Source organism: Dermacentor variabilis, chromosome 5, assembly GCF_050947875.1.
Source record: "Dermacentor variabilis isolate Ectoservices chromosome 5, ASM5094787v1, whole genome shotgun sequence".
Lineage (NCBI taxonomy): Eukaryota > Metazoa > Arthropoda > Arachnida > Ixodida > Ixodidae > Dermacentor > Dermacentor variabilis.
In genome coordinates, this window is record NC_134572.1 from 124,687,957 (window position 1) to 124,711,966 (window position 24,010).

At 48.1% G+C, this 24,010-nt stretch overlaps 2 protein-coding genes across 2 annotated transcripts in view; one reads left to right on the plus strand and one right to left on the minus strand.

Annotated features, from left to right (window-relative positions):
• Positions 1-9,660, plus strand: part of LOC142583135 (adenylate cyclase type 10-like) — a 41,268-nt gene extending 31,608 nt beyond the window's left edge. The window contains exons 17-23 of the mRNA XM_075693476.1: positions 1,561-1,708; positions 2,232-2,326; positions 3,053-3,180; positions 3,734-3,830; positions 3,899-4,014; positions 5,525-5,666; positions 9,256-9,660. Coding sequence (XP_075549591.1) covers positions 1,561-1,708; positions 2,232-2,326; positions 3,053-3,180; positions 3,734-3,830; positions 3,899-4,014; positions 5,525-5,666; positions 9,256-9,394 — 865 coding nt within the window. The 3' untranslated portion in view covers positions 9,395-9,660. The remainder of the gene's footprint in view (positions 1-1,560; positions 1,709-2,231; positions 2,327-3,052; positions 3,181-3,733; positions 3,831-3,898; positions 4,015-5,524; positions 5,667-9,255) is intronic.
• A 5,004-nt stretch (positions 9,661-14,664) lies between these two features.
• LOC142581962 (uncharacterized) lies at positions 14,665-15,810 on the minus strand. The gene is made up of 2 exons (XM_075691396.1): positions 15,650-15,810; positions 14,665-15,273 (listed from the first exon to the last, which is right to left on the minus strand). Exons 1-2 carry the CDS (start codon positions 15,708-15,710, stop codon positions 14,741-14,743), a joined length of 594 nt encoding a protein of 197 aa, XP_075547511.1. The 5' UTR covers positions 15,711-15,810; the 3' UTR covers positions 14,665-14,740.
• Positions 15,811-24,010: the final 8,200 nt, after the last annotated feature.

The following is a 24,010-nucleotide window of genomic DNA, read 5'->3' on the forward strand; positions in this document are numbered from 1 at the left end:
TTGCCCGTCTTTGTAGATAAAATAACACTGCATGCATCGTGCGTATGGCCATTTAAGTAAAAAATCTCTACGAAATGTTCACTTAACGTTGATTCTAACTATGGGGCCCTTTCATACACGCTGTCGCTAGTGGTACACACCGAGTAGATAAAAAACACAATAGAATAAACGTAAATGTCTATAGCTGTACGCCTTCGCCGTTAACGTAGACGTGTTGTCCGGGAACTCCGCGACCTCATTCAGTAGTGTGCCACGTGAAAAAAGAAAGAAAATAAAGATGCCTTTCTTGTAATAGCACTAAAAGCCGCACAGCTTAGCGGAAGTTTTCTGACAGTGGTTCAAGTGCATCGTGTCGTCTACGTATAAAACGAAATGTTTAAAAAAAAAACGAATGTCCAGCTTGAGCAATAATTGTGGTTATGAAAGCTACAGCACGAACGAGGCAAGCGATTTAGTGTTTCAATTGACAATTCAGTCCACCCTTCTGTCAGGTATGGCGAGCTCTCATCGAGAGAGCTAAATATGAAAGAGCATAGGTGGTAATAAACTAATAATAAATAAATAAAATAATAAGAACCGCGCATAATATTCAACAACTTCATTAATGCTGAATTAAATTTTCTTATATTTGGCCTATCGTGTTCTTGATATGACCTGTGTGTCACTACATACGTGCCATTGAGCTTGTCTACAATGTACCATAGTGACAAAAAAGGTGCAGAATCCTCCAACGTAGCTAGATATGTGTCTCACTCCTCTATGTATACACAAACATATCCCATCGCCATTCTGCCCATAATAATCGTATATGCTTCGCGACATCACTTTGTCGACGTATCTGCCTGATTTTACATCTGCATTTCGGCATAGGTTGTGAATGGTGTGCTGCACATACACATAAACATTGCATGAGAATAATTTTGTGACCTGTGCCACACAACACCATAACGCTAATTGTTCGGAGTACGAGAAACCGAGTCTTCATACTATCGCCATTACCGATCGTTCTCGCCTTGCCGCTGCCGCCAGATAAAATATCGCGTCACACACACAATTTTCTCGGTATCTGACCCGTCTGGTAACGCCTTGCAGATCCTCAAATGATGGTGAATCGCCACCTACCTCCAATATGCTTTCGTTACATTGAACGGCACAGTGCGTGGGGCCTGCATTTTTTCTTTCGCTAAGCGCAGATTTTCTCTGCTTTGTTTAAATGCTGCCTCTGAATTGCTCATTTAACTATTTGTGATTCTGCGTTTGCTTCAGTAATTTCCGTAAAGTCCTTTCAGTCTGTTTACCATCCATTTAATACGGGCCCCCGTTCCTTTTCTGCGCGTCTGCATACCACTGTGAAAGTGCGCCTTCGGGTGCTGTTCTCAAGTTCGCTACAAATGAGTCCCACCCGGTTTTGACATCTCGTTGCAAAAGTCTGTACCGTCGGCTGCATAGCCTGCCGTGTGCCCCACATCCTTTCACTCACGCTAGTTCGGGCCTTTATGCTGGCTTGGCGGCGGTTCACCGTGCGTGTTGTCTTGCTGGCCATCCGTGGCTTTTGTTCAGCTGCCGCGTGGACGAGATCGAAGAGGAGGAGTTCTGCCTGAACACAGCGGCACGCGTGTTCCTGAACCGGCGCGACCCCCGCGTGGCTCTGGACGTGTCCAGCCACTTCTGGGAGCTGGTCACCTGCCGGAGCGCGCCGCTCTACAAGGTACGAATGCAAAGTATCCTCGTCCTATAGTCAACCCAGTTTTTGTCGTGTGTACGTTATCTGGCCTCTTTCGCGAAGCACCTTGTAGAAAGCAACAAAGAAAGAACGAAAGACAAAAAAAGCCACGGCTTAGATAGTCATGTACAGCATCAGCTTGGATAGTCATCGTCAGTCAGTGTTTGGAGAGGGACAATTCACTTGTGACCGCCGAGTCCTAACGCCTCCCTTGCGGTCGCCGAATACGCAATGCTGAATGCTTTTGGCGTTCACCTTGCCCGCGGCAGGAGATGGCGAACGGCACATATTTTCTTCTGCTACATTCATGAAGAAGCTGAATATGTCCACTGACACGATGAACAGCGGAAAGTTCAAAGGCCGTGAACGGCGTGCTGCGTACGGGAGAAAGTGTCTTCAAAAGCGACTGAACCAGAAAACGGACTTGCTTCTCTGCGGAAGCATCGCGAACACATCATATGAAGCAATTGTGTAAAGGGAGCACTCGTGTTGCGTTTTCGTCGTGCAGAAGATGCCGGCCATCTCCCTGGTGATCGAGAGCAGCCACTACGTTCACATCGCGTACAAGAAGCAGAAGAAACTCGAGGACACGGCCATCAAAGAGTAAGATCGCGAATAGGGCTGCTCGCTTGAGATGTGTCTTGAGAATATGGAAAGCGCTGCGGGGACACGAATGGCGAGTGGTGACCATGGGTTGTGGACATGGTCTGATAAAGCAGTCGGGGGGTGCACGACTATTCGACATATTTAGGTGCAGTGTGTCACTTGCTTTGGCCTTTGGGGAGGTTTACGAAAATCGGTGGGTATTTAGGCATGCGTATTGTTCCATTGAATCAGGAAGATATAAGTACTGAATCAGTCGAGCAATAGATATACCTCATTGGAATAGGTGGAATCAATCTAGCTACGATCGTAGTCCTTAATCAGAGAGCTAGGGGTACTGTCAGTGGCCATGCTTTCATTCTTGTTTTGCATTAGCAGACCTGCTGCTGCCCGCACTGCGAAATCCCGCGGTGAACAGCCACGGCGTTGGACGGACACCGTAGCCCACAAAAAAAAAAAAAAAAAAAAATCTACCGAGCTGGCCCACTTTCACAATTGGATTAGGGTGGATTAAATTGGATAGAGATGGATTGAAGTGGATTAAGGTGGCCTAAAGAGAATTAAGGGGGATTGAGGTGGATTAAATTGGATTAAGGTATGTACAAATTAGAGCAAAGTGGATTACAGTCGGTAGAGTTTTAATTTAAGGTGGTAACCTAGACAAATCCTCATGCTTTCGCATTCAAATAACGTAAGGATACCTAAGTGACGGTCAACGTTTTGCAGCTGCATCCACTCGCTGGAGGTCGAGAAGCATCCTCGAGTGAGCGACTTGGTGGCCGTGCTGAACACGCTCATCAAGATCGTCGAAGTGCGCTTCTTGCGCACCGAAATTGCCTCGGCCGTTGACGTGGGTGAGCGCATGCGCACTGGCCAGCGCGAACTGCGTAATCGTGCATCAAGCTTGTGCGTATGTTATGCCGCCTGAATACTCACTCATCACTTTACAGCCTGATTGTTCTTAAGAACACGAGCCATTTATTCACGGTGTACTGAACTGAGCTCGGAAGTTCCGCTCGCGTACATGCACAGGGTCAAATTCACTTGGGCTAGCGTGTACTCAAATTGTCATAGAATCACGGACACTATAAAAGGGAAACATAATTTTATGTATGACCTAATTGGTCTTACCTGAACCTGAAATCCGGCTTGCAAAGTCTCCGATTTACATTGGTGAACATATGGGCACGGATCCGAACTCATTCAGACCCGCTCCTTTTCGGACTTAATGTGGCTGACTCGCATCCACTTTGGGACTGATCGAGCGCACTTAATACTAGTGTCAGTGTTCGAGTGGATTGACCATCAATGCTTGTAGGTCTGCATTCGTCCAGACGCATCTGGATACCGGGTGGATGAGCTTCAAAAAGCGTTACACGCGCGCACATTTTTTTTTTTTCTGCGCAGGGTATGAAGCTTTTCGCATCGCCCTCAGCGTCCACTACACCTCCATGCTGCTGAAGATATTGCCGTACCTGGCACAGACGCTGCTCTACAGCAAGAAGTGAGCGTTGCGCCTGTTGCGCCCGCACGGCATTTATGCTCATGCCGGTGCGCGTATTTCTTGCGCAGCCACAGCAAGTGCCGCGAAGTGCTGAGCCACCTGCGTCACGTGGCCGAGGTCGCCGAGGACACCGTCGGCATGGCTCTCTATTACGGTGGCCTGGCCGAGCTCCTCGTACACCAGTGTGAGCACGTAGCTCGCTTCTCGCACTTCCGCGATATCCGGTTACAGTGATAAAATAGGATGAACCGGGGTGTGCCACAAACAAGACTGGCTGACATTTCGATAGGTGGACCTGTGCCTTCGGCAAAGATAGGATCACCTATCAAAACGTCGGTCACCTTGTCTGAGGCCTGTTAACATGCTTCATCCAGTTTTTCATCAGTCTCCGTAGGCCTTCATATCGTATTGCATTTGCGTGTCCAGTTGTAGTTATTGGCACACTGTAATAGGAATGCTTGTCCTTGTCTTTGTGTGAATGTTCTTATCTAATCTTTCCGTGTAGTCCAATTGCGGCCTTATAACTGTGGAGCGAAGGACTTTCACGGCACAGTACGAAGGAATAGCTACTGAGAAGGGCTTCTCTAAATGTATATTTGTTAACACGGGATTTGGGATGTGCTAACCGTAGCCTTTCTGAAGTTCATGAACCTACAAATTTATTCAATTTGCGATAAAAAAGCATGAGCATAAAAACATTTTAGCGTTCAATTTGCGATAAAAAAGCATGACCATAAAAACATTTTAGCGTGATCGCCTGTCGAAACATGAGTTGTCGAAGGCTGTGCACTTTCTGCGTTATTCTCTAAAGCGACGTGTCGGATGTTTTGGTGTGTGTGTGTGTGTGTGCGTGTGTGCGTGTGTGCGTGTGTGCGTGTGCGTGTGTGCGTGTGTGCGTGTGTGCGTGTGTGCGTGTGCGTGCGTGTGTGCGTGTGTGCGTGTGCGTGTGTGTGCGTGTGTGTGTGTGTGTGTGTGTGTGTGTGTGTGTGTGTGTGTGTGTGTGTGTGTGTGTGTGTGTGTGTGTGTGTGTGTGTGTGTGTGTGTGTGTGTGTGCGCGCGTGTGCTGGGCTATGTAGCCCAGCAAGGCAGATTCTTCGCAGCGAGGATGGGCCAGAACATGTCCATAGTAGATGGTGTGCTGTGGCTGACTCACCTTTGTCGCAAGTTCCACAGGTTGGGTCCAGCGAATTGTCAAAGTATTGGCATGTCCATGTGGGCATGCGTACGGTCGCTGTATGTTTTTTGTGTTCGTTCTGTTATATCCGTAGACGCTCAGTTGTAGGCAGCGCATATGTCCGGTTTCTCTCCTTCGCTTTGTCCCTCGCTGTAAATGCGTTTTCAAAGATAAGATGTTCAGATCGTGGCTGAACTATACGTAACTAACGCGTGGCTAACATCAACAAAAACACAAAGGGCACACGCACAAGCATCACTCATGTTTCATATGAAAATGCGATTTCTTCTTCTCAGACAATAACAATGCCGGTGCGCTGGTGCGAACTCCCGCCTCACGATTTCAGCTATTTTCGTGAACTTCGTTGTCTTACGGACTGCCCAGTCCTTAGCGAGTGAACAAGCGTGCAGCTACCATACGGTGTTCTTTCTTTGTCTGGTTTCCGTTGTTTAAGCATGCGCTGGTGTAGGCACGCCGCAACCTGTAGCTTATTAAAGTGCGCGATGTTTCGACGGCGCAGTTGGCATCGACGTGCCCGCGCTGGACAACGTGCAGGAGCTGTACAAGACCTGCCTGGAATTTGCCATCAGCCAGTGCAGCAAAGCGCCGTACACCAACAACAACGAGATAGAATTCTACCTCACCGCGGCCATGGCTATGTGGTAAATGCACGATCTTGTTCGCGTTCTCATGCGTTGCTATAAGGGAGTTAACGAGCGCTAGAAGGGAGGGCCCAGTCATTTCAACGATCCGGCATCATGATTGTGCCGGAGGGAGACGTTCCCACTGGAGGTAGCGCGCCAGCTGTGGAGTTGTGAAACACTATTACGTCAACGCAGTCGTAATTATGTTTGGATGAAGCGCTTTCAATCTCGGTGCCAAGTTTGTTGCTTGATGCAAGTGACAGGATATATAAGATGTCCCAGACTTTCTCTAGGATCTCAGGGATCTCAGGTTTATCTTGAGTCACTAAAGCTGCTCAACGTAAATAGGCAGCATTTCTTTATTTGCTGTTAAATTATACTTTGTTTTTGAACAGGTTCGTGAAGCCCCTTGCGTGAAGCCTCTTGGTTGTCATATGCGCCTCCGGGATCAGTCGTCACGAAAAATTTTGCTTGCTATTAGGAAGTTACACTTATAGTCGCTACCAGCCTAAGAAGGCAGTGGCAAGTATATCATTGCCCAACTCAAATGTAATTTGCAGATAATGACCAGGCAATTACTTCCGCGACGTCATGGCGGAGGCTACCTCCTTGAGATGTAGGCTTCTCTCGGGAACAGTGCTTTGTATCATGGAGACACTAAAGGCACTTGCAGTGTGGTTTTGTGGGCGGCGCCTAAAGTGTATTACATAGTGGTCACCGAGTATAGCATTGTCTGAAAGCTTTCGTGTGTCTAATCACTCAAAGGAGATGCCGTCCTAAAGAAAAAATAAAGCTGGAATGGGTGCAAACGTAGGGAAAGAAAAGAAATCAGAGAACCAGCAACCAATGTACAAAACGTGTCGCACAAATAGAGCAAATAAATAGCAGACGAATGCAAGCAACCGTGCAGTGCATAAGAAGCCAACAGAGCACGTTGCGTGTGCAATGACAATGTCTTATGTGTGAATTTCTTCAAGGTGCTTTACCAATAATAAACGTGTCTGAGCAAACGTTAACCAGGAACATTGGCATTATCACAAAAAAATATAATTTCTTGGTGAATATTTCTTCGTGAATATTTTAACTCTACGTTAAGAAGCCCCACGCTTCTTTTGATTATCTCGTAAGAAATTTCATAAATTTTCATGATTGCTACGTAAATGTGGCCTTGTCTTTTTCGTTCCCGTTGCCGGGCCATATCTGTATATATTATTGTTGCTGAGGCGTGAATGGGGGCAGAGGGGAGGGTAATGCGCCCGTATGCTGCTGCAGCAGCGTCGTAGTCGCTCAAACGAGCGCTACTGCTTAGGCCGACCAACTGTGTGATTAGTCCTTAGCTAAATTAGTTTTCTTTAGTGATTGTATCTTTAAAGATGCGGGTTCATACAAGGTTATAGGACATATGGTTTGCGAGTCCTATTTTATATAACGGCTGGAATGTAATACCTGAGGCGGACATTCTCTCAGATAACGAGTCACTTCCCGAAAGGCTGGCATGAGAGAGGAGAGCCTAATTAGGCTCGTCCAATCCTTCGTCATCAGCCACGTCGCGTACGTTGCAGCCTACCACAGATGGCTGCAACACGAACGAAACAAAATCAACGTGCTCATCAGAAGAGCGTACAAGACGGCGCTGGGCCTGTTCGAGTCCACAAGCACGACCCGCTTGTTACAACTCGGGCTACACAATACGCTCGAAGAAATAGCCGAAGCGCAACGGACCTCTCAACTGGAGCGGCTGTCCGTGACCAAAGCCGGGAGGAAGATACTGGACGATCTGGGAATTAGACGCTCGAACGAGGTGGAGATGAAGCTCCCCGTCCCCAAAGAGGTCCGACGCCAGACCAGAATCGACCCCATACCGAAGAACATGAATCCCGAGTTCAACAAGGGAAGAAGAGCGGAGAGGGCCAAGGCTCTCATCGACCAGCATGCCAACGGCGAACACGCGCGGTACGTGGACGCGGCCGAATACCAACGGAACGCCTTCGCAGTGGTCGTCATAGAGGCGTCAACCGGCGCCACGAGGACGGCAGCGAGCGTGAGAAGCGCCGGAGCGGAACAAGCGGAGGAGGTAGCCATCGCCCTGGCCATCGCCGACGCAGACTGCCACACGGTGCTGAGTGACTCAAGACAGGCGGTGCGAAACTTCGCCAAAGGGCAAATCTGCAGGGAGGCTGAGCGCGTATTGCGAGCGGTAAAACTAGAAGAACGAAAAGTACGACTCAAGTGGTTCCCGGCGCACGTGGGCGACGCGTCGGAACGCAATGAGAACCATAATGAGACGGCACACGCAGCGGCGCGAGCGCTAACCAACCGCGCCCCGGCGACAGACCGTCCGACGTGATTCAGAACCAAGGACCGCATGATGGATTACAATGAAATCACGAAGGCCTTCCGCCTGGCTCGCAGGACTCTCCCACCCCCGCACCCGAGAATGAGTCGAGCGGAGGCGGTAGTACTGAGACAGCTCCAGACCGGATCGCTACCGAGCCCGAAACTGATGAATCGCATGTACCCCGAGACATATCCGACAGATATGTGCAGAGTCTGCCGGAGGGAGACTGCAGACTGCACGCACATCTTGTGGGACTGCATTAAATATCCAGAAGACGCTAAATCAAGAACACTCCCACCGCGGCTCGAGGCAGCCGCGAAGAGCTACGACCGAGATGATCAGCTCTAGGCCGTCCAGCAGGTCCTCGAGGCGCTCGAAAGGCACGGACCCAGCGAGCCGGCAACGGCGAGCGGAGACCTGCGCCGAGTAACGGCAACTTCGAGGATGACGTAGGCCCTCGTCGGGGCGCGCGAGCGCCCAACTGCAGGCATAAATAAAGTTTCTCCAATCCAATCCAATCTCAGATAAAACATTCTTCCTTCTTCGGCTTTTGTCAAGATGCTTTTACCCCCGCCAGCCCTTTCCAGGATTCCCTCTTGAAATCTTTTCATTAGATTTAATCGGGAAGTACTATCAGCCGCTAAAAACTACGGGGCACGGTCTCACGGGTTGCACGAAAAGTGTGAAAAAAAATGTGTGAATTTCTGCTCTGGACCCGCCGTGACTGCTCAGTGGCTGTAGTGTTCGGCTGCTGAGCACGAGGTCGCGGGATCGAATCCCGGCCGTGGCGGCTGCATTTCGATGGGGCGAAATGCGAAAACACCCGTGTGCTTAGATTTAGGTGCACGTTAAAGAACCCCTGGTGGTTTAAATTGCCGGAGTCCTCCACTACGGCGTGCCTCATAATCAGAAAGTGGTTTTTGCACGTAAAACCCCATAATTTAATTTTTATTTTTTTTCTGCTCTGTGAAGGCACGGCGTATCCAATCTAATTGACCGTGCAGGTCGCAAAAAAGTTACTGCACATTGAAGCTTTCAATTCGAGACTATACTTGTCAAGGCTACGCTGCAATTCAGCTTGTTTTTGCAAAGCCGGTGTCTCGTAAGCCTATGTAGCTACAGCTCCTAAAGCCATTCTGCACATTTTTCTGTGTACATAACTAATGCCGCATCCATAACATTGATTGATTGATTGATTGATTGATTGATTGATTGATTGATTGATTGATTGATTGATTGATTGATTGATTGATTGATTCTCTCGCGCAGGACGTCCTCGTGCGGCCTGGACCAGAGCTGCAAGGAATGGCTCCGGCGGGCGAAGGAGCTCAAGCGCTCCTTCCACTGGCGCTCCTCCTACTGGGGACGTCGCGCGCAGCGCCACCTGTCCGAGATCAAGTGGAAGTGAGGGGCGCCGCCATTCGCGTGGTGCGGCGCGCTGTTCCGGCCTGCGCACTCTTTTTTTCAGAGCGCATTGCACCGGCGCGCAAGAGCACGCGGTGTTGGAGAAAAACGAAAAGTAGTAAATAGCGTTAAATTCGACCCGGATAATATATATCCTCCGATATATCTTGGTATGTAATTATTTAAATATTTAATTTGTTATTTAATATAATATTTACAACACTATATGCAAGAACTGTGCGCGCATTTGTAATATTACGTGAAATAAAACTTGTCGTTTCTGTCCCATGTCGTGTTTGAGTTGCAACTCTCCGCCTTCCTGCTTTTGAACCGGTCGGTATAGTAGACTGAGAAAGCTCCAGCGAGGCAGCCGTGAACGTAGTCGAGAGCGACTGTCAAATATACCTGTAACAAACCACGGCTGAGGTAGGGTCGACACATAGTGCGTTCAAGCTACTTGTGGCTGTGCCCTATACTTGGATAGGTTGTTACACTTAGCTGCAGCGGCTCACGGGTGCGATTGAGGCTGTTTACTCGCGCGACGTCGACGAGGCGCTCCTCTACAGGCAGTCGTGGCCAATTCGTGCAAAGGCAAAAAAGAAAGGAAAAGAAAAAAAGGCCTGCGGCACGCTAACGCAAATAACTATTATAGAGCAAATTGGTATCTTTCGCGATGAGTCTAATTGGTTAGTTTAATCAATAGCCCATTATAAATTTAAACGCAAGACATTCGACTAATACGAGCACTTGCATTGAGAAACCTCCAATCGATGTAATACGTGACTGAAATTTTGTGGGCTAAAAAAGCAGACGATATGAAAAAAAAAAAGAAATGCTACGAGAAACGCGCTGTACGTATACATTTCGTGGACAAACGGGTCCCTCAGCCACCATTGGTGTACCTTGCAGAGCAAGCGGGGGTTTTATTCAGCAACAAAATGGTGTTGAGCTGCAACAGACGACGTGGTTCAAGAGGAAAATTCGCGTTTTATTCTGCCTTTCTTAGACATGGGTGTCCATGGGCTAATTTTTTTTTTCTTTGTTGAAGAAAAAAACATGGGTTAGAGCATTGGCCTTCCGTGCAGGGGGAACCGGGTTGATTTATTTAAGGATCGATTGATTTATTTATTAAGGCGAAAACCTTCAATGCGTCATCAGACGGTGGCCTTGAAAACGCACCGTGCGGTACAGAAATCACGTGGGCTCGCCTCACGCAGAGACGCGGTGTTGCCGCTTCTCGCGTGTTCGCCGTCGTCGTCTTCCACAGCTGGCTCCAATGCCGCTCACCGTGCAAAAAGAAAAAAAAAAGAGGGGGGGAGGGGGAAGTTGATTGCATAGAGTTAATTCAGGCACTCGAACCCATGACGACTTTCAGTGGAAATCGTACCCTCAAGCCTAAGTGGGAGTCGAGTTCACAACCTGTGGGGTTAATTCGAGATTGATTAGGGCACAGTGAATTAGTATAGAGTTAAGGCCACCGAACCCACGATTTTTGGTGGGAGTCGAACCCACGACCTAAATGAACCTACGAAGTTCATTTAGGCACAGTTAGTTAAGGCAGCGTCAAATAAGGCACTCGAAACTACGACCATTGGTGGGAGAAAACAAGTAATAAGTAGTAGCAATGCATTCGAATGAGAATGTCAAGTAATGTACAGTGAATGTCTCTCGAGCGCGCAGGATATCACCTTCACCCTCTTTGGCGTACGCTACAGTGACTGTCAACCTTCTATTTATTTATTTATTTATTTATTTATTTATTTATTGAATTTAATGGCGCAAGGACGGAGAACTTAGTTCGACACCAGCCGATCGCACATGTCAGTGTGCACCCGCGCATTCGACAGCGGTTAGGTTATCTTCAAAATTCATGAAAGATATTCGTTTGAAAAAAAGGAAAATATGACTTGGCGCGCAGAGAAACTATTGGCTTCTAAGCTAAATGTTTCAACTTGTGCGCAGGAGGCGTCGAATAATCATGTGAATCAGCAAAAAAAATGTCTGACGATTACGACGCTCCCTATAATGCGTCAGCGCCTTTGCAGATGGAGGGGCAGTATGGGAACGCTGGCGTGATCAGCGGCGTCGGAGCCAGCTGTGGAAGACCACGACGAACGCGCGAGCAGTGGCACGAACGCGTTCGTGCGGGTTACGCCGAGGGACGCCGACGCTCAGTCCAGGAATGCGGTTGAGGTGTCCTCTGCTGAGAGACAGTTACTGCGCTGCACTTTACCCCAACCTTTCCTTCCCATATTCAAGAATCTCCTTCTCAGTCCAGGAACGGCCGCATAACCGTATATACTTAACGGGTGATCGTAATTTGGCACACCCTCCCCTCCAGCTCACCGGCTACAATTCGGCAATTGCAATATGTACCGCAAGTTAATTAACTGAGAAGTTAATTAGCAATATTTTGTTAATTCGTTTATAATGTGTTTCTTTTTCTCGTGCAAGTATAACGTCCTCCTCTTCGAATAATCCAGCTCAAGAACACGGATTATAGTATCTACCACAGGCGATTTTTAAAAAATTGCATAAAACTTGGAAATGATCACGCCCTACAACACGTGCTTTTCGACAACTGTTATCAGATTAGTAAAGGTAGCTGATTCGATGATAACTTTACTCGCTGATGGTCAAAGCAGCGGCGCGTGTGCACGACATTCGCCAACACAATGATTAGAAAAGCCTAGCAATTCAATTTACTAAATATTAATTTAGGGTCATGTTGTAAGTGCGAAATTGGGGTTGCGCATTGCTGAAAGCATATAGATTATGGGGTTTTACGTGCCAAAACCACTTTCTGATTATGAGACACGCCGTTGTGGAGGACTCCGGAAATTTTGACCACCTGGGGAGCTTTAACGTGCACCTAAATCCAACTACACGGGTGCTTTCGCATTTCGCCCCCATCGAAATGCGACCGTCATGGCCGGGATTCAATCCCGCGACCTCGTGCTTAGCAGCGCAACACCACAGCCACTGAGCAACCACGCTGGAAGCGTAACCTTTTCCCCAGCAACGGTGCATTTGATTGAGCCAGTTCTCAAAATTAGGTGCTGATCATCTGCAGCGAACCACATTGCCGTTCGAGTTACCGTCTCTCCACAGTGGAAAAAAAAAATGCTATACTGAAATCCTGAAAATGATGCAAGGCGCAGCGTTAACGGCAAAAGTTTTTGCTTTGTAACTATAATGTATTGTAATTCCAATTATGTAATTATAGAATGCGCCCCTGAAATATGGTAACCAATCACCAATTAGGGGAATGTTATTTATTCGTATTGCCGATAATCGTGCATGTCCATCGATGCTCTGAAACGGTGCACCAAAATTATATCTGAATCGCCTTTCTCCAATTTCCCGAGACCGTCGTCACATACCGTGCCCATTCCTATGGTAAACACATCATTAGTATTCTATCAGGTGTGTCTTGGAGTTTGCTTATTGCCTCTTACGAGTCTCAGTACCGGCCCTATCGGCGTGACATGGATGCTACTCGTGGTTTTCGAAAGTCCCGTCTACGTCTGACTTGCTTTATTTCCACAAGTCTGACTCGGGATGATATGGCGTGGTATCCCCGAAAGGGAAGGTTGTCATTTACCCGGCTGTAGCACGGAACTACAAAGGCTACCGTTCAGTCAATGACAGTTTATCCCTTTCATATGAACTTTCCTCCACCCTGCGGGCTACCGCAGAACTGAATTGCCATATTCGGTATCCTCGAAAGCGATTGACCGGGAATCCCGTTTCAGCAGTGCACGCATCACTGGTGGCCCCCGCACGCAAAAGCGTGTGCGTAGGCGACCGGCATCAGACGCTGGGCAGAACAGCCGTCGCGTTGCAAATGACAGTGCATATCTTTTCCGCTGTGCCCAAGCCAGCGTGGTCGCAGAACTCACGATTTATTCTTCAAATAAAAACGAAGTTGGCAACCCACCGAAGCGCGTCTCTTCGACACTGCGCAATAGCTGCCCGTGATTTGTGCCTTTCGCGTCGCTTTCGTACCCGGAACGCTGCGTTGTGCTGCCAGCTAGCACGAAGGAACAGGCCCGACCGTTCTTGGCCGGGCCTGTTCCTTTACAGCTGCCTGTGACTTCGTTCGTCCTGCGGGTGACTTAGTGCGTACTGGTGAGCGTCAACTGCTACTGCGTCTGCTCCTTGACGTGCTCTGTTGGGATTTGTGCCACGTCCGAAATCACTGCACGGAAAAAGTCGACGCCGGTATGCGGCGCTCTGCAAAGGCCCCCGAAAGCTATGACCGTTAATTCGTTCTTTACTTGGCTACTGGTAAGTGAAAGCTTCTCGGATCCTGTCTTTCTTTAAGAAGAGAACATGCGTGTAGCGTACTGTGTCAGCTAGTCATACAAAAACTAGAATAGGTGAACTTATCGATATGTGGCGCAAATGAGAGTGTAGAGAAATATTATCTTCCGCCGCAACACCCATGTCTATTTAGGCTAAGCATGCAGGACACGATACTTCGGATTGACGAGCGAACTGCAGCTGAATCGAATGTCCATAGCTCGGTTAGTTTGCAGCGGAGGTCACGCGCATAGTACGTACGTAAGTCACCCTGAGCGCTTGTATGACGTGTTCGCGTAATGCGAACTAGTTTACAGGATTTGACGCCCCGAAAGCGCGCAGTGGGACGCGACGAGTGTGGGGGGCTGTGCGCGCATGCGACTATGAAGCAGAATGCACCTTTCACGTATAGGAACATAGCGCGACCCTCTGAAATGATTTAAAGAAAGCCGTGGTTTTTACGCGCCAAAACCACAATATTATCTTTAGGCGCGCCATAGTGGATTAATTTAGACCACTTAGAGTTCAACGTGCACTCGATGTATGACACACGTGAGGTTTTTTTTTTTTTTTTTTTCACTTCGCCCCCATCGGAATGCGGCCGCCATGAGCCGTGATGGGATCTCGCGACCTCGGGCAGCAGCCCGATCGCTTATCACGCCATCGCCTTTCACGAGCTAAGAGTGTACGAGTTGTAAAAATATCGAAGTGCGCATGTTCTGCACACTATGTCACAAGTGCAAACATATATGAGACGTGACGAAGGCCAGTGCGTATAACTCAGAGGAGCAAGAAAGTGTGGGTCATTGTCATTTGCAATGGCATCGCGTGTTACTTGCAACCCTATGCTACCTTATGTTTGAAACGGTGTTAAAGAGGTGCGCACGCCAAATAAACTGGCGCATGTGGAACGATGCAATATTGTTCTACCCAACCCTGAAGCGCTTGAAGATTGAAGAGGTCGACCGCCAAGGGACTAAAATCGTTCTTTATTTAAAAGTGTCTAAATTGGAAGAACCTACGGACTTTCTTTTCTGCACAATATTTACGACGTGTTCTTGAGAAACCTGCCTAACGGCGATTGAGAACACGTCGAGTAGAGCGACTCGCAGCCGAGACCGGACAGTCCTCCCAGCAGCCCCTTGAGCAGATTCTCGTTGTTCCCGTGGGCTTGGACGGCTCCGGTGAGCGATCGCAGCATGGCTGCGACCGTGGGATACTTTCGGACGGCGTCCTCGGTGATTTCGCACACGGCGCGGGTGCGGCAGACTTCGGTGTCCAGGCCCACAACGCGAAGCAGGTCACGCCCCAGGTCGGGAGACACGCTGTCTACGACGACAGAGCCGAAGGCGCGGAAGCTCGCCTGAAGCAGGTCGCCGAGCACGGGAACGTGCGTGAGGCCGAATAGTGCCAAGTAAAGGAGTCCGAGCACGAGCAGGACAGGCTTGAGTGTGCCCAGGGCCACGGCGACGGCTGGACCGGCGAGTGCTAGCGCCAGAGGAAAGAGAGACACCGGAATGGAGCGGCTGGCCTCGGTGACGTCCGTGTCCGAGGACAGGTTGAACCGCACGCTGCTACCTGAAAACGTGAGAAGCAAGAGACCAAACTTAGCGATTGCGAAAGTGCAATGTACTAAAAAAAATAAATAAAGGGAGCGGGGTACAGTAAAATGTTCACGCGCATGCAAAGGCATGGCGAGACGGCCATACGAAATACAGGCACGAATACAGTGAAAACGTCAGCGTCGATTACGGTTGCAGCTGCATTGGAGAGAGAGGAAATGCTGGAAACAATAACGCCCAAGCATATCGCCAGGAATCAAGGAAGAAAGACAACAGCTAAACAGTGACTTACCAGTGCTCGGCACGAAAACGGAAACGTAAGGTACGCTGCATTATCAATACTAAGGAGAAGCCAATTCAGAAGAGAAAAATGAAAATGCGCCAATACTCACCGCTGACAAGCGCCAGACGGGGCAGCAGGACGACGAGGAAAGACAACGCGAGGGCGTGCATCTTGGTGATCACCGGGAACGTGCCGTGCCGACTGTGCTGCGGGTAAGAATGACGACCGGAGCTTTGCGGAAGCGCTTAATATACAGCCTTTTCACTGCAGCGCAGCCAACGGACACTGCTATTGGACTAACTGATACTTTTCACGGAAGCTGTCACCCTTCCCCAAGGTTGCTTTCCTTATTACGGATTGACTTGGGGAGTGGGGGTGATGCCTGTATCAGCTGTAGCTTATAGGTGAGATGAGATAGAATGGGCAGATAAGGTGAAAAGGGTGTCATGCTCACTATTATCTCATGCTCACTATTAGTCTAGTCGCGTCAGCGAGATGGTCTCCCACAGAGGTAGCAAAGCAAGAACGTAGTAACCAGGGAATTACGGTGCTATGGGAGGCGAGCGTTGGTGGATTCTCCGCCCTGTTTTAACTCGGCCGTGAAGCATAGGCACGCCTTTCATCCTTAATCTCTTGAAGCGTTGGCTCGTTCCGCACTCAAGCGTGAAATTCGTTGTCACACCCTTTGGGGTGTATCTCTGCCACGCAACAATAATAATCTGCCTTGCTTGCGTTTCCTTTCTTGAAAACGCCGCGCCCGCTACTTTTATGTTGGGAATGCTATGCCCTGCTGATAACGCGCATGCCGTTCGTTACTGCGAAGTAGCGGGCTCGCCGCGTTAAAGAAAGGAAATGCGGACAAGACAGATGACGATTATCGTTGTGTGGCAAAAGGGTGTAATTTTGCTTAAGAGTGTACAGTCACATTGCAAAACAATCGCAAACCATGACAATCTAAACAAACGCGAACGAAATCAAACCAAGCAAACCAAACAAGCACGTGCAAGAGCTGACGCAAGCAGACGATAGTACGATACGAGCGGTGACTAGATACGAGTATACTTTAAGAAATGGTTATACCCTTTGGGGTGTATATTTTCCACACAAAAATAATCGTCATCTGTCTCGCCCGCATTTTCTTTCTTGAAAACGCTGCGCTCCTTACTTTCCTGCCGAGAATGCTATGTCATGCTGATAACGCGCATGCCGTTCGTGATTTGGAAGTACCGGTCTCGCAGCGTTAAAGAAAGGAAATGCGGGCAAAACAGATGACGATTATCGTTGTCTGGCAAATATACATCCGAAAGGGTGTAGACTTTTTTTAGAGTGCACGGGGGGCTTAAACAAATGTTCCAAAAGGATGTAAACATCCCAAAGGCTGTAAACCTATTTTAGAGTGCACTCTTAAACAAATGTACACCCTTTGGGGTGTATGTTTGCCACACAACGATAATCGTCATCTGTATTGCTTGGGATTCCTTCCTTGAAAACGCTGCGCTACATTCCTGTCGAGAATATTGCGCTGTCATGCTGATAACGGGCATGACATTCGTGACTTATAAGTACCGTGCTCGCCGCATTAAAGAAAGGAAATGCGGACAAGACAGATGACGATTATTGTTGTGTGGCAAAAGGGTGTAATTTTGCTTAACAGTGTACGCATCGAGCGGTCGGGTGGGCCCGAATGACGCCAGTTTCCCGCGCGCACGACACTAAAGGAGCCGCTCTCATTGGTCTCCGTCGTTCGCAGTTCGCGCCTTTCATCTCCCCCTCCGCGTTCGCTCTTTCATCTTAAGCTGTGCTTGTTCGCTTGGTTACGCCGCCGACGCTCGCCGCAAGAACGGGCGCCTATGAGCTGCGCTCTAAAAAGAAGACGTTTCGGCATCTGGAAATGCACCATGCATGTTTCTGCTGATCGTTGACAACAAAGGAACTAGCTCAAGAATACTTATTCAGTATCGGTCGGAATGATTTGAAGAATACAGGATACAGACTTCCGTTTCTTTCAATTCTATTGGTAGCAGACAGAACTATCGGAGATTCAATCCAAATCTAGCCAAGAAAGGTAGATTTCATTCCGTTGCCAGAATTCCGACATGTTCCCACTTATTCTTGAATCCCATGCTCGGTGCGTGTCCATTGACGGCGTCTTCACACGCACCTCCCTTTGCTGCCGTTCTTGTGCTGTGGGTGTCTGTTTACCATAAGAGCAAATTCAAAATCGTCTCGTTCCAAGCTGTATATGTGCTGTGGCATGTATATGCTGTTTCTACTGAACGTGGCTGAAGGTCGCGATATGCTCTCGCGCTACCATTACTCGAAAGACAAGTCAAACACGAAGCGGTTTCATTGCGTTTACGCCCCTTGCCGCGGTCGCACATTTTCCTCCGCACTGCCGTAACAGCCGTGTACGAAGCCGCGTGATCTAAAAGGAAAAAGAAAAAAATATGCAGACCCTACGCACTGTGGCAATCGATGTAAGCGAAGCTTTTTGTGCTGCTTGCTCTGATTGACGATAATTAGCGGTGATATTGACGGCGAAACTTAATTTGTTCAACGTTTAACACGAGAGTGGTGAGGAGATGTTAAACGCTACATTGCGTGAACCACTGTTGTTTGCCTGCGTAGTTCACAGAACACACAGGGAGAGGTGTTTGCTTGACGCGTTGTTGTGAACCATATTTTATAACTTCTGAGAGGGTTGAGCGTTGTCATTTCCTCACATACCACATCGCATTGTGACAGAAGTATTAAACTTGAATTGGACTACGGGCTGCACGCTCTAAAACCGCCATCGGATTCAGAGGCACGCCGTAGTGGCGGACTCCGGATTGATTTTGACACCGTGATGTTCTCTAACGTGTCCCAAAACCTAAGTGCACGTGCGTTGTCTATTTCGCCCCCGTCGAAATGCTGCTGCCGCGGTCGGGATAAATCCGTGACCTCTGGCAATGCCATAGCCGCAAAGCTACCGCGGCGGGCACAGAAGTGTTGATTTAACCGCTGACCGCTTCCGTAGTGTTGCCTGGATTCTGCGGCGCGCTTTAATTGATACGGCTCTCCTTCTGCACTCCCTGCGTAATTTACCCGCTTGACATATCTGGTGTTCATTTTTGAGAAATAGCAGGAACTTACTGTACCGTACCTTGAATATGAGTTTATCCTGTTTCCCCGCAACCTTGCCTTGCTTCTCACGGCACCTTTTCCCCCTCCCTCCTTGTATCGGAACTGCCTCTTCTACCTCCTCCCTACAGCTATATCTACGCCCCCTCTAGACTACCATGTTAGTAGAAAGGGAAGCGCTACAGTTTCTGCAATGCTTTTGACGGTTGTCACGGATAATTACTGATGTCGAGAGGTTAGTGCGGCGACGCCCAGGTAGCTCCAGTGGGCATTGTGCACATAGGACGCGGTGGAGCCCAAACGAGTTTCTCGCTTCGCCTTTCCTCTCTGACTCTCATGTATACACAAGCTCTGACACGCTGCTGTGGCAGCAGCCACAGCAGCAGCAGCAGCAGTGGGAAAGTCTAAGGAAGAGGCAAAGAAAGCTTCGCTTTAAAAGACATCAGATCATTTCACCGTAACTACACTGAATTTCGTCGTCAGTTCATCATTTGCAATGTTCTGCGTGCCATGAGTCATAACTTGGGATGCCGTATTGTTTAGCCAGCAGCGTGAGCGAATGTGAAGGGAACGGGCAACATAGTTTCGCTCTAGGCTCGGCGTATTTTAACGGCACGTCTCCAGCCATCCTTTCCACCGCCAGTTCTATACGAATTTTTTCTGCTATCCAGAATGACCCAAAGGTTCTGGACGTGGCGACTGTTTCACTTACCCCTTGATGTATTTTTCGACGTGCTAAAGAAAAAGAACATGATCGATAATTGCTGCATTATTAGACAACATACGTACCAATAGTCGTCAGAGAATTCACCCTTATAACATTGCGATCTCATAATCACATACCATGGCCTGGCTTCGTACACTAGTACTGAGCACTTTCATTTATCATACGACTTATCTCTTAATTTCATTATTTGCTGTTTGATATAGTTGTGCCGTTGGCTCTTAGTTCATCGAGCCTGTCTAGTACGCTGTTAACCTCCGACTTTGAGTCACGGGGTTAATCTAATATCCGCTGGTTAGTTTCATGACTCATTTTTTCCACCGTGCGTCAGGGTTTTTCTATATTTTTTTTTATTTTCTCCCGAACGCCTTCAAAGGCGACAGCAAGGAAGCAGTATAGTAACGCTATAATCAGCGACCACTAGCCGGACGGCGTTCCGGCTATTAGAGAGTTTTAGAATAGGGGCCCCAAATGTTTTGGGGCCCCAAAGAAATAGCGTCGAAGCCACTGCGCATGCGCAAGACGCAAACTCCGTTTGGGTTTTGCGTTGGGAACGCTATTTCACCGATTTAGCGGGAACCCAAATAGCGGTCCCAAAAGCTTTGCGTCGGCAAACATGGCGGCACCCATCGAAGCGACGGCTCTAACCTAGCACAAAACTGGGTTCGATTCGCGGTAACGCGTGAGGTTCGCAAGCTAGGAGAAGTGACTGCGGTTATCGCTTTCTCTCAAGTAGCGTGTGTTATGAAGATTGACTCATTAGACGCCGCTGATTTTGAATTCGATTGTGGATTTTATGGTTCGTAGGCCTAACACGGCTAAGCTTGGCTGGTGAAGGCTAGTAAAGTTGGTTTTCTCAAAACTAAGTGCAACTAATTGTTTGCTGCTTACAGAATAACCTCTAAATTGTAATTAAACGCGAATGCACGCAAGTCAAGATTATTATTTCTATCATAAAATGGTATATTTTATTTAATTATTTCTAATAGCTTTTCTTTGACGCCGTAGTGGCGCTGTCAGCGCAAGACGCTATCCGCAAACGTAATACCCTATTCTAAAACTCTTCACTCCTACGTGCCCCAACGCTAACGCCCGCAAAGCTCTTTGGGGCCCCAAACTATTGGGGCCCCTATTCTAAAACTCCCTAATTCAGCTTCCTACCAGATCTTATAATACCGGCCGCTTCAGCTACACCAGAAATGAGACGCCATTCTGAACGGCAACGGACGTGCGCCCGTTTCATTGCATGGTTGAAGGTGATACGAGAGCTTGCTTATATAACGACAGCGATCGAGCGATCGACGGCAGCGTTCCAACGCTGCCGTACACACACACACACACACACACACACACACACACACACACACACACACACACACACATATATATATATATATATATATATATATATATATATATATATATATATATATATATATATATATATATATATATATATATATGCAGTACCTGTAAATGCTTGCCTCGATATCAATGCTTGTTAGCATCGCCAACGCGTAACGTTTTCTGCAACATACGAGTCTTCCGCTCGCTAGGCTATGGGATCTGGCGCTGCTGTAAGCATGAAAAGCTTGTGCGTCCAGTGCCGTTTGCGATACTATATCCTGAAGATTTATATCGAAGCGCTCAGCATCACTGTGGATAGTCGCCATGTTATCTTAGATGAAACATTATCTGCTGTGAAACGGTCTGTCGTTTTTTTTTTTCGTCTGACGTCGACAAAGTGTAAGTAAGCTGAGCCTTTTGAAACACCATCGTCAGAAGAGCACACAGTCACACTATGAACACTGGTGCAAACCTTTCCTGTCGTCGTCACTCAGGCATAGAGTTTATTCAGGCTCGATTATTCTGACTATAAACAACGAAGTCTCAGTGAAGCGCGACGGGTTGTTTACAAAATAAACATATTACTATTAATGTTTTTCGAGTGCGTGCCAACCTATTCACTGCGTAATATAAAGTTTCATAGGAGGTGATTATGAAACTGTACTTATAAAGAAACGCAGAAAAAAAAAAAAAGACATGCTGACCCGCTTTAGTATATATACAGGTTGCCCCACGTACCTTGAGCCAATCATTAAATATGTGCAAACGCCACGTAGCTGGACCGAACCAAGGTAATGTTGTTTGCCGTCGCTTGGAGATACTCAGGTTATGGTTTTCCTCATTTCGCCTAATTAGATCATTAGTCTAAATTAATTAATCAACTTCTCAAATCTTATAATTAGATGAAAAGTGTCAATGAGAAAATTGTAGGGCAACATTAAAAACTTCTGATAAAGTTTGCTGTTGCTCGATACGTGCTACATAAAACTGTTTTTCCAAGCGTGAAAGAAGCCCGCGGATACATGCAAAGTGCCTTGAGCGGCCAGTCGCGCGGAAATTTTGCGTGCATTTGTGGGCTTCTTTCAGGCTCGCAAAAGCACTTTCATGTAGCACGTATCGAGCAACAGAAAGCTGTATCGGGAGTTTTCCATGTTGCTCTACAATTTTCTTGTTGACACTTCTAATCTAACTATAATATTTGATAAGTCGATAAGTGAATTAAGACTAATTATCGAATCAGGCGGAATGAAAAAGATAATCTGAGTATCTCCAAGCGACGGCAAACGACATAACCTTGGTTCTGTCCAGCTGCGTGGCGTTTGCATATTCTTTAATACTGTGGCATAATTTAGTTACAAGTTAAGTTACTGAAGTGTCTGGAATAATTGGAATTAATTAGACATAACTCATTACTGCACATCAACGCACAGAATCGTATGCTTTAGAAACCCGCCACGTGAGCACGAGTTTGGCGAGATTCCTGGAAACCCGGAAGTAGAAAGCGGAAGTAATAACGTCACACATATGAAGGTGGCATGATATTTAACCGGCTAATTAATAGAAAGAAGTTGCCTGGAGTGGTCTAAACATCTGCCTAGCAAAGCGGTTGTTACCTCGCTCCCTCCTCTCTCCCTTCTCTCCCGGCGCGCACCTGCTCGCTTGCTCGCAACAGCTGCGCGCGCGCGCTCGTTACATGCTCTGACGTCAACGTTACGCTTTGTGCGCCGCATGCTAGAGGGCTACACCCCACAAGGTGGCGCGCGCTGCGCTTCCTCCTCGCCCGCATATCGTGCCAGGGGAAAGACAATCAATCGCTCGCTTAACCTAAAAAACATCAACGCCGAGGTGCGAGTGCCACTGAGAGACACCTGATTAGGGTCTCCTACCATTCTTTTATGAGAAGCACTATCATACCTAACCTTGTTACTACACATCGCAAAATTTTGTTCTGCGTAATGACGTCACAACAACGTTAATGACACCTTGTCCGGCGATGCGAGACAACCTGAACAAATTCAATTAAAACATATCACGTTTCCATACCTTCATACTTGCTTGCCTATAGTGGTACTCCTACATGCGAGAAGTACGTAGTAGAGTTAATACAATTTTGAAAATATGTTTGCGCACGCTCAGTACACAAGTGTGCCTCGACATCAAGGGAATGGCAGGATAAGGGAGGTCCAGCTTGTGTTTAATGTGGCTTGGCCTCAAACATGCCTGAGCAAATAAAGCATCCTTGGGATTAGCCAGAAGTATTTGTTTTTCGGTATATGGATGCTAGCTCACGTGAATAACAATCAAACATAGAATGCACAAATTTTACTGCGATATCAATTATGTGGACACTCCACGTCGTCACCGTGATGTTCCGTACAAAGTACAATGGCGATAACACCGTCGCCGCATGTGCGCGTGAAAGCGTGCGAGGGGAGCCTACGGTGGCAGCTTAATCTCGGGCGCGCAAGGGAGGAAAGCTTTAAGGAAGGCGAGAAGGAAGCGCCGTCTTCCGATGCGCACTAGGTTTCGGAGTGGGGGGGGAGGCGTTGTACTACGCACTCCGTGGCTGCGCGCGCCATATCCTGAAAGCGACCCGTGTTGAGGGCAGAGTTTTTGTACAAGACTGTGGTCGAGTGGGACGAACGGCGCTCTCTCACTGAAACGCCACGTGTGGAGAAATTTCGCGAGAGCGCTGCGAGCGAACTGGATTTAGTGTTCCTGCATATGCTCCCGCAGCATAGATTAGGGTGGAGGCGCGCTTCGCGGCATATACACACGTTTATTAGTACTGAATTGATTCATCGTCAAAACGGTCGAACAAACAGTCGCTGTCACTTTCGAACAAATGGTCGACAACCACCTCACGCACTGTGTTCGACGTGGTTGGCAGGGCAGCGGAAGGGGGGACTGCTGAAGGAAGCTGCTCATGAAGCTCTCCATCTTCTGATCTATCAACGGCAGTTGATATACAGCATCGCTTGAAGGAGCGGGCGACAACTTCTTCGCTCACAGCCACCCAAGCCTTGGAAACGAAGTCGGCAATATATTGTCGCGATGGCTTCTTGAGATTTCCCTTACACGACACTGCCCCAGCTCAAATGAAGGTTTCCCAGGTCTCCCGAAGGCTGTAAATGGTTTCATCCACCTCATGTCAGCTGGCTGCACTATTGATGTGCAGCCACAATGAACACGTCGGTGATCTTTGACACGAGGGCCTTGCGGGCGGCGCTGGTCTTGTGGATCGGGGTCTGGTCCAGGACGAACAGGAGCCAGTAA